Here is an 11,221-nt window from a genome sequence, read left to right as displayed (position 1 = left end):
TTGCATCACAGCAGAAACAAGAAAAACAAGCTGCTGGTGCTTAGAACAGTTCAGCTGCTGTGGTAGCAATCTCACTAGACGTGAAAAGGAAGCCCTGCAAAATGTCTCCAGGATGGTGGCAGTTAGATTTTTGGTGTTGCTTTTGAAGTCTGTCATTTAGTTTTCCAGATGCACATGCACTGGTTCTGTGCAACAGATCTAGTGGCCACACAACTCTCTTCCCTACCCTCCGGCCAGTACTGGCTGCTCCGGGGACCCAGTCCACACTTGTGTTCAAGAACAGCCCTCTGAATAGTCACAGGAAATACAACTTAGAATACTATGTTCAGTGCCAGTGGGTTAAAAAAAAAAAATCCTGGGGCTGGAGAGATAGCACAGCGGGTAGGCGTTTGCCTTGCACGCGGCCGACCCGGGTTCAAATCCCAGCATCCCATATGGTCCCCTGAGCACCGCCAGGGGTAATTCCTGAGTGCAGAGCCAGGAGTAACCCCTGTGCATCGCCAGGTGTGACCCAAAAAGCAAAAAAAAAAAAAAAAAAAAATCCTCTTCCTCTCCTGTGAGATTCAAATATATAGCACAAAGGAACAACGCTTAAAGAGGCACCAAAAAGTACCCAGCACCAAAACATGAACTAGAATAGAATCATTTTTCTACAACTGAAACTTCTGGGAGTATTTATTACAAAGTATCATAAAACGTTAGGTCCTAAGAGACTGAACAGGTATAGTTAAGGCTGATTTATTCTTAACTTGCCCACTAGGCCTGAAGTGTCAGTAGACTACACGAAAACCACTTTCCTGATCCTCTGGCACAACAAAAAAGTAAAGAATGAATAAGGACCCCAGAGCCACTGCTCGATACTTTGGGCTCCATCAGTCCTAATTTTGGGTGGTTTGTTTTTAAGAGCACATTATGTATAAAACTCCTTAGAACTGGCATATAAACATTTGGCCACCTTTAACAATTCTCCTTCATGGTTTTATACTTGGCAGCATATACACTAAAATATGAAAGAAAATTAAAAAAAAAACAGAAGAATCTATCTTCTAAGAAATTTGTTGAATATCTAAACCAATACTGCAAAATACACTTAAAATTTCATGATTTCTTGATTCAAGAAAATGAAATTAATTTCCATAGTTGGCTAATGAGAATGAAGAGTGGCATAAAAATATTTCTAGGAGACATCTGTATTTTAAATTCTGCACATATATAAAAGAACAATTAAGCATCTATTTCTAAAGTTCATATCTAATACTGAAATAGAACAACAGACTGCCATTAAATTTCTTAAACTTTTAAGTTACCAGATATTTACAAATAAGATATGATTTGTATCAAAAAGAGGGGGCATTTTCAACTGTATCTGCTGCTTTCACTGGGGCTCCGGTGATGAGAATAACTTCGGTCACTTTCACTGTCAGAGCCATAAGATCTACAACTCCTATATAATAAGAAAATACAAAATATTAGGTCCTTAGAGATTGTATAGCATTCATAATTACAAATACACAAGAATATAATTACAAATACACCTTCTTAGCATTTAATTATTAATTACTCACACTGTTCTTTATGTATTTATATTATATATATATATATTTATTTATTTTTGCTTTTTGGATCACACCCAGCGATGCTCAGGGGTTACTCCTGGCTCATGTACTCTGGAATTACTCCTGGTGGTGCTGGGGGGGGGGGACACATGGGATGCTGGGAATCGAACCCGGGTTAGCCGAGTGCAAGGCAAATGCCCTACCCGCTGTGCTATCGCTCCAGTCCCACTGTTCTTTTTTTAATCTGAGTGCCTTGAAAGTGTAGCACTTAGTTCAATAGTGGATGAATGAGGTGCTGACTGGCAGTACTGTAGACTTTACAAAGATGTTTTAAGTGAAAAATGGTTCTAATATAAAGATTAAGATAAAATAAAGAAATATCACAATTTGGGATATTACTTTAAATCTACTCATGCAAATGAGTGGAATGATTCCTCATATTATCTAAATGGACATCAATAATAACCTTGACATGAATGGGCACTGGTGGAGGGATGGGTAAATGATCACTGTATGAGTGAAATGCAAACACAAAAGTTTGTAAGTTTGTAACTGTACATCACAGTGATTCTCTAATAAAAAACTAAAAAAAAAAAAAAACTTGACTGAGGAAGAAAGGGGAAAAGGTGCAGAATGTTTTTTGTTTTATGGCTATACCTGGCTGTGCTCAGGGCTAACCCCTTCATCTCTGCTCAGGAGTCCCTTCTGGCAGTGCTCTGGGGAACCATAAGCGGTGCTGGGATTGAGCCAGGGATAGTGGCATGCAAGGCAAGCAAGCACCTTACCTTGTGTACTATTTCTCTGGCCCAAAGTTTTGTTTAAAAAAGTTTCATTATAAAGGCTGGGGTAACAGTACAGTGGGAAGGGTTGGTTGCCTTGCATGCAGCCAACCTCGGTTTGATCCCCAGCATCCAGTATGGTCCCCTGAGCTCTGCCAGGAGTAATTTCTGAGTGCAGAGCCAGGAGGAACCCCTGTGCATCGCTGGGTGTGACTCAAAAAGCCAAAAGTAAATAAATAAAAAAGTTTCATTACATACATAAAAATAAAAATGAAGGTGGGCCCAATGAAAGGTTAACACATGGACAGTACCACTGGGGTAAGTGAGGTAAGGGGACCTGGTTACTGTCCTCAATAACAGAAGTTCACTAATGCAAATTGGGTTTGTTTTTTTGTTTTTTCAGTGATGCCAAAAATTGAACCCAGAGCCTCATACAGACAAAGCGAATTACTTTACTGCTGAGCCAGTCACTTTGTGACAAAACAAAAACAAAAGCTAAAATAGACTCAACTCATTTATGTGGGCTCCAGAACCGTATAGAAGGGTGGGATAAAATAAGTTAAGGGTTATATGAGACTCAGATAAACAAAGGCTACTATAGAGGTGCACAGCAACCTTAGGTCACCATCTCAGGGCTTCTGGAGGGGAAGGGTACAAAGAAATCTGACACTATGTGGCAATTGGCTATTACAAGAGGCAAGAGAGTTGAGATAATGGGTTCTAGCACATTTAAGGGCAGTGGGGAGTCCTGTTTTGTTTTTAGGACCAAGCCAAGCTAATGTCCAGGGTTTACAAACCTGACTCTGCACTCAGAGAGAGATGATGCCTGGTGGTCCTCGGGGAACCATATGGAGTGCTGGGGATTGAACCTGGGTTGGTTGTGTGCAAGGCAAATGCCCAGCCTGTTGTTCTATCTCTCCAATCCCTTGACCAGTTTCAAACAAGGAAGTACCTAGGTCATGCCAGATCATGTTGACCATCTATAACGATTTTCGTAGTTGCAGTAGATGGGAGAAGTGTAACATAAAAAGCACCAACCAGGCTCTCTGCCGAGATGTGACCTGAGTGGCCACATGAGTGGCCGCATGTTTCTGGATGACCATGATCCCAGAGGCCAGCTAAACTACTTTTGGTACCAGCAGCTTCTTGCAGAAATGTCTCTAGACTGTGAACTAAGCCACGGCCTCATGCCGCCCCAGGAGGGGAAAGGTTTTCCTCTCTCGGCTTTTCCTTTCCAGGGGGGAAAGGCGTGGTGACCGCCACCTCATAAGGACCACTACAGAGAGGTATGAGCTTGCAATGATGTAATTTCTGGCAGAAATTTCCCTGGACTTAGTTACTAAAACACAGAAATCCAAAACCGTGCGGCCGCGCTAGCAACCTCACATCTCTTCATTCTCAGCAATGGAAAACAAATTATCAAATGCTTCCTTTACAGCAGGTCTGATTTTGGGGGGAAACTCCAAACAATAATAGTGAGTTTTTTGTGGAAATACTGAATGTAATCAAAGTAAAGAGAAAGCAAAGTGAAAATTATCAGCTACACAGGCAGCGGGGGGTGGGGGATGGACGGGAGGAATACTGGGGTTCTTGGTGGTGGAATATACGCACTGGTGAAGGGATGGGTGTTCGCCCATTGTATAACTGAGACTTAAGCCTGAATGCTTTGTAACTCTCCATATGGTGATTCAATAAAAAATAAAATAAAAAAAAATAAAGCACCAACTAGGAAAGGATGATATAATACAAAGCCATGAAAGAGATTTTTCAGTTCAAGGACCCAAGTGTGGTTTAGCAATAGAACACATCTCATATGTGAAACCTTGGGCTGGATCCCTAGCACTGCCAAACCAAAAAACAAACAAACAAACAAAAACCAAACAAATCCCAAAGCCTTTTAAGTTCTAGTCAACATATGTTCTATAAAATATGTTTATGTTAAAGCATTCTTTAATGTTAAACTATGAAGGTCTTTCATAAACCTCAATTCTGCTGCTGCAACAAATTATTATGACATTTTAATATGCATTATCTCTTATTAAGTGGAAAAAAAACCCGATAAATTGGCTTTTCTAGTTCTAGTAACTAGCCCCATTTACAGATCATTACATGTTTAGGTAGCCTCACTTCATTCCGAAGAAATGTTTATCTACGGCTATGTGAGTATATAAAAGTTAATTTCAGAACTGGAAATACCTCAATGGGCTCAGTGCATACAAAGCATGCTTTGTATGTGGAGGCTAAGGGTCCATTTCTGGCACTGCCCAATGCCCTGAGCACTGCCAGAGTGAATTCTCAAGCAGAGCTGGAAGCAGCTCCCAAAACTCCATTGTAGAAACAAACATTACTAATAACCAACCAACATTACCTGACAACTCTTTTTTTTTTTTTTTTTTTTTTTTTTACCTGACAACTCTTAAGACAAGAGCCACTACTAACAGCTACATGTTGGTTGCTAAATTCAAGGAAGCATGAATATTTGTCTTTGGATTATGTTTTCTCCTCCCAAAATAGCCAATCACCATTTGGTCATGTACCCAAAGTAACTTACAGTGCTCCAAAACAGAAAGACCCAGGGGCTGGAGAGACAGCACAGCGGGTAGGGCGTTTGCCTTGCACGCGGCCGACCCAGGTTCAAATCCCAGCATCCCATATGGTTCCCTGAGCATGGCCAGGGGTAATTCCTGAGTGCAGAGCCAGAAGTAACCGCTGTGCATCGCCAGGTGTGACCCAAAAAGCCAAAAAAAAACCCCCAAAAAAACCAACCAAACAAACAAACAAACAAAAAACAGAAAGACCCACCTGGACCGCCTATTGTAACTTCTGCCTCGGTGGTAACTGTCACTCCTCTGGCTTCTACTCCGACTCCGACTTCTGCTGTAGTAGCTATCATAAGTGTAGGACCTGCTTTAACAGTAACAACACATACTAAATTTTCTTCTTTTTTGTTTTTGGGCTACACCTGGCTGAGAACAGAATTTACTCTTGGCTATGAACTCAGTAATCACTTCTGGAGGAGCTCAGGAGACCTTAGACCATATGGTCTGAGAATTAAACCCGGGTCAGCTGTATGCAAGGAAAGTGCCCTGCCCTCTGTATTATCTCTCCATCCCCAACACATACTATAATTTCCCATAAAATATATTCCATTTCTTTCTAGGATCTTGGATATCTGGTTTAGGACACAGTATGAGGATACACTTAGCAAAGCACTGCTTTTTGAAAACATTTAACTGTCCCAAATCAAACAGCAAAAGCTCATTTATTTTTTGCATTAAAAGATCATCACAAAATTTAAGACCAAGTTAGTTTTGATTAAATCTACTGAAAAGATTGTCCAGAGGCTAAGGTTATTTGACTTGCATGCAGCTGACCCTAGTTCGATCCCCAGCACTGAAAATGGTCCCCTAAGCACCACCTGGAGTGGAGAGCTAGGAAGAACCCCTGAGCACTGACAAGGATATCACCTCCCCACCCCCAATTATGGTAGCTTTACATGCTCACTTCAGCAGTACATATACTAAATCTTATGGTTTATTTTTTTGGGGGTGGAGACCACATCTGGCAGTTCTCAGGGCTTACTCTTGGCTCTATACTCTTAGCAGGGCTCAAGGAACCATAGGCAGTGCTGAGATCGAATCTGGGTTAGCAGTAAATGCCCTATCCACTGTGCTATTGGTCCGGCCCCTAAGTCTTATGATTTTGAACAGGCAGCTGTATTCAAAAAACATCTGCGATATAATTTGATGCCCAAGATCACTCACTTTTGACACTGACATACAGAAGGCCAACAGGCAAATCTGTCGAAAGACCTCATTTAGAAAGTGTGTTTTGAGATAAATAAATGCATTTGAGACACTCAATAAAGGAGAACTTTTTTTTTTAAACGAAAACTAAGGGTCTCCTAAAACAAGGTCTTTCAATTCCGCCCCCATAGCTGGCCATACCTTGATCGACTGTGGACATCATATGAGCTGCTCCTTGATCTGCTCCTGCTGGACGTCCTAAAATTAATCATAAGAGGGAACATCAGGGCCAGAGCGATAGTCCAGTGGGGAGGGCGTTTGCCTTGCAAGCATCCAACCGGGATTCGATCCCCGGCATCCCATGTGGTTCCCCAAGCACCGCTGGGAGTAACTCCTAAGTGCAGAGCCAGGAGTTACCCTTGTGCATTGCCAGGTGTGATCCAAAAAGTCAAATAAATAAATAATTTTAAAATAAAGAGGGAACATCACATGGTCAGAGCAAAAGATGCCATGCCAGGGACATTTATTTGCCCATCAAGAAGAAAACACAATGAAACCCAGCATCTTTATTCATTTTCGTCAGGAATGATCCCTGAGTGTAGAGCCTTGAGCACCACCAGGTGTGTCCCCACCAAAAACTCCAAAACCAAACAGGAACAGAAAAAAAGGAATTCAACAGCTCTTTGAAAAAGATGGAAAATCACAACAGTTGGATATTCATCAATAACAGGATTCTTCTCAACAGCTACTCTGCTCAACATGTACAAAGCTTGAAAAGCAGGAAGGACAGAATAGGGCAGGAGTCACAAGCTCACCTATGACTTTTGTAACTGCGATAGGAGCTGCTCCGGCTTCTTGTGCGGCCTCTGCTGTACCATCCTCTGCTCCGACTCCTGGAGTAGCTTCTGGATCTATGAGTAATAGAGTAAATATCAAATTATATTCATTTAGTGTGAGGTTAAAATCAAGTGCTGGTAAGGGAGGACACTGAGAACGCAAGAAGGCTTACAAGGGTTTTGTGGAATCCTCACAGTGCACAACAGTGACAGCTAATGAGGCTTTAAATTGAACAGAATGGAATAAAGAATCAGAAAAAGCTGGTACAGGTACAGTGGTAAGGAGTCCTATTAGTAATAATACAAGGGAAAATCATCTCCTTGTCCATTTACAGTCAAATGAATTTTATAAAAATTAAAGCAAGGGCCCACAAATGGCTAAGTGGTAGTGCTTGCCTCCCTTCCAGGCAGAAGGCAGCAAGTTCAATTCTTAAAAAAGTGCATGGACTTCTGGTACACCACAATTGTGTAAGTCCTGGCGAGGACCCCAACTGGTGTGCAGCCCCTGCAGCAATGAAAAAATGTATGAGCACTGCAACCATGACAGGAACAGCAAAGGGAAGACATGGGAAATGTTAAAAGCATAGATCCACACTGAAATATTCTAAAGCAGGAGAGACAGTACAGAGATTAAGGCCTCTGCACTACATGTAACCAACTCTGTCGGTCCTTAGCACCACATTTGGAATCAGCACCACTGGGAGTAGGCCAAGTCTGCCCTCTCCCCTAAATTCTAAAGTAGGAAAATAAATAAACTACAAAAGTATATCTTTGGAACATAAAATGTAGAACAGTTATAGAGACATAAATATTTATCAGATCTAGAGCTATATGTAGGAGATACATAAACTCATATATGCTTATAGATAGGGACTTCAAATAATAAAACATGTAACTTTATTATTTTTGGTCACACCCGGATGTGCTTAGGGCTTACTCCTGCCTCTGTATTCAGGAATTACTACTGTCAGGCTTGGGGGACCATATGGGGCACCAGCATTCGAAGCTGGGTCAGTCGTATGCAAGGCAAACGCCTTCTCTGCTATACTATCGCTCCATTGGCAAAACATGTAAGTTTAAAAAAGTGAAGAACTAATCTCCTAAGAGATGCCAAGCCAACCCGATGAAACTCACAGGTACACCAGTCTTGTACCCAGAGAAGGTGGGTAGAGTCCCCACCCTGCTGCAGCCCCAGCAGCCCCAGCCCCCAACATATAAATGGCCCAACTTCACTGCTTTATGACTAATCTCTGAAGAGATGTGAGCTAATGTAACACCCAGGTATACAGGTTTCCAGGATGAAAACTCTGGGATCTTCTCAGAGTGGGGACCCACCTATACCACCCCTCCTCTCGTAATGAAAGAAACTGCAGAAGCCACACCCACATCCCATAGTCTCTAGCATGTAAAAAGCCCAACTTCAGGGGCTGGAGCAAAAGCACAGCGGGTAGGGCATTTGCCTTGCACGCGGCCAACCCAAGTTCGATTCCCAGCATCCCATATGGTCCCCTGAGCATCGCTAGGAGTAATTCCTGAGAGCAGCACCAGGAGTAACCTCTGTGCATCACCAGGTGTGACCCAAAAAGGAAAAAAAAAAGCCCAACTTCATAATTAATCTCAGAAGAGACACTGAAAAAAGTCAGAGGTACAACAGTCTTCAGCTGGAACTGGGAGCGGGGCAAGCTGAGAATCACCCCAGTTCTACAGATTCTGGAGCTCCTGGAGTACCTGGTTACATATAATACCTCCAATTCCACGATACGATAGCCAAGTAGGAGCATACCGAATTAGATGGGGAAGAAGCCAACTACGCTCATACACACACACACACACACACACACACACACACACACACACACACACACACACACGGGCTCAACTAGCAACAGATAGCTCAGTAAATCCTCAGACAATGATTTTAATAACTCCATTGTAAGATATAAGAATTTTCACACTTTCTTTTACTAAAATCTTTTTTGATAATTCCATCTATCATTTTATCCTAACAAGAAATATAAAATAAATTATTCTGTGCCTGTCATGGAGGCAGGCTTGGGCGGGGTTGAGTGTGAAACTAGTGACAATGGTGGAGGGAAGGTCACACTGGTAGTGGAATTTGTTTTGCAACACTGAATGTCCGAACAGCCATATTACGAACAACGTTGTAAACCAGTGTTAAATAAAATTTAAAAATAAGTAAAAGTGAAGAAGAATGCTAAGTATACCAGAGCAAAAGCAGGGTTGTATAGGGTAGGCTATCAGGTACAACAAAGCTCTGCTGTGTTGTCTGCATGGATTTTATGAAACAATATCACTGTATCACTGTCACTGTCATCCCGTTGATCATCATTTGCTCGAGTGGGCGCCAGAAACATCTCCATTCATCCTAGCCCTGAGATTTTAGTAGCCTCTCTTTACTCTTTCTTCCCAGTGGTGCCTCATTGGAGGCTCTTTCAGGGTCAGGGGAATGAGACCCATCATTGTTACTGTATTTGGCATATTGAATATGCCACAAAGAACTCATTAGTAACTTTATTTTGACATAGTAACTTTATTTATTTTGGTTTTAGGGCCAAACCCAGAGGTGCTCAGGGACCATTCCCGCCAGTTTTTAAGGAGACCATGTGGACTGCCAGGGATCGAATCTGGGTTGGTCTCTAGCAAGTCAAGCACCCTACTATTGCTCTGGCCCCATACTAACTTTACCTTAATTTTTATCCCCGCCTCCTTCTTTCACTTTGATATTATTGTGATAAGCAGGGCCGGTTGCAAACACACATAGCGGCTATGTGAAGGAGGCTGCTTGTCAAGCTAGATGATAGCTACCCAAGTTCTCTATTTGGGGGTGATTGAGGGGATCTCCCAAGCAATGCTTAAGGGAGGTCCAGAGGCAACTTCTTGTGACACATGGCCAACGTGGATGAGACAGTTCTGTGCCAGGGCCTGAAGAGGACAGTGCTGCTCAAGCCCTGGGGTTCAGAGAACACCAGCATCACCAGACACACACCACACCCTGGCCCCTGGGCTATCTCTCATCATCCCCTTTGTTTTGTTTAATAATGTTTTATTTTTATAACTAGTGTTTTATAAAACATAATTCTGATCCCTTGAATTCACTTGGTTCTTCACCTTTCTCTCCCAACTTTATATCTATGTAAAGAATTTTTTTTTTTCTTTTTGGGTCACAACTGGCAATGCACAGGGGTTACTCCTGACTTTGCACTCAGGAATTACTCCTGGCAGTGCTCAGGGGACCATATGGGATGCTGGGAATGGAACCCAGGTTGGCCTCGTGCAAGGCAGAGACCCTACCCGCTGTGCTATTGCTCCAGCCCCCTCCTATGTAAAGAATTTTTGTAAAAAAAAATCTATTTATGTAATATCTCTGTAGGTTGTATTCAATATGGAGTCAACAGTTCAGAAGACATTATCTACTTCCAGTTTATCTATAAGACAGCAAATACATTATATTCTAGGAAGACTGCAGTCATTTACTGAAAAGTCAACTGTAGAGCAGAACCTTTGAGGTAATCGATGAATGAGTAAGACCCAGTCCCTGACTTCAGAGAGTTCGTAGTGTGTCTAGTGGGGAAGTTAAGGTCCAGGTGTGTAACCATAACCGGGAGGCAGAGGTAATCAATCACCTCAGTCTACTATCAGTCACACAGCTTAAAGTCAATTTCTTACCAACTTTATACTGCACACTCTTCATTTATAGGAAGCAGGTAGGAATGGAAATGAGCAGAATGCATCACTAACAGATGGTGAGCATGCAGGATTGCTCAGGAATGGGGCAGGGGAGAGGAAGAGAAGGAGAAGAAGGAGGAGGGCGGTGGTAGTGGAAGAGAGGAGGAGGCTGGCAGTGGGGGCCAGGGGGAAAGAGAAGAAGGAAGGTGAGGAAGGGCAGAGTGAGCAGCATAACCATGAAATAGTTACAATGGAAAAAAAAATTACACAAATTACTTATTAACTTCTTTTTTTGAAGAGGGAGGGCATCCCAGGCAGTGTGCAGGGCTTATTCCTGGCTGTGCTCAGGGGTCACTCTGGCAGGCTCCGGGGACCATCGCTGGTGCTAGGGCTCCAATTTTGCTTGCCAACTGCAAGGCGATTGCTATACTATTTCTCCAGCCCCACTTACCTTCTGCCACCAAAATGTTATTTAAAAAAAAAAATTCCTCTTCTCTGCACCAATATAGTCTATTCTTATAAAAGTTAGATGCAATTTGAAAAACAAAACTTCTGAAAATGATCATATTCCACCGTTTTTTGAGATGGGGGTGGGGGGGGGCGAGAATGCCCCACCT

At 42.4% G+C, this 11,221-nt stretch overlaps 1 protein-coding gene across 4 annotated transcripts in view; it reads right to left on the bottom strand.

The window, feature by feature from the left end:
- Positions 1-534: 534 nt before the first annotated feature.
- The window catches only part of NKTR (natural killer cell triggering receptor), a 51,866-nt gene continuing 41,179 nt past the window's right edge, over positions 535-11,221 (bottom strand). For 3 of the 4 annotated variants that reach the window (XM_055134717.1, XM_055134720.1, XM_055134719.1), the window contains 4 exons: positions 6,897-6,992; positions 6,283-6,339; positions 5,138-5,242; positions 535-1,444 (listed from right to left, as the gene is read on the bottom strand). In XM_055134717.1, coding sequence (XP_054990692.1) covers positions 1,357-1,444; positions 5,138-5,242; positions 6,283-6,339; positions 6,897-6,992 — 346 coding nt within the window. In that variant the 3' untranslated portion in view covers positions 535-1,356. The remainder of the gene's footprint in view (positions 1,445-5,137; positions 5,243-6,282; positions 6,340-6,896; positions 6,993-11,221) is intronic. The other variant, XM_055134718.1, reaches the window with a different exon arrangement.

The sequence above is a fragment of the Sorex araneus genome, chromosome 4 (assembly GCF_027595985.1).
Source record: "Sorex araneus isolate mSorAra2 chromosome 4, mSorAra2.pri, whole genome shotgun sequence".
NCBI lineage: Eukaryota > Metazoa > Chordata > Mammalia > Eulipotyphla > Soricidae > Sorex > Sorex araneus.
The sequence above is the reverse complement of the archived record's forward strand: the minus strand, read 5'-3'. Positions and strand labels throughout refer to the sequence as shown.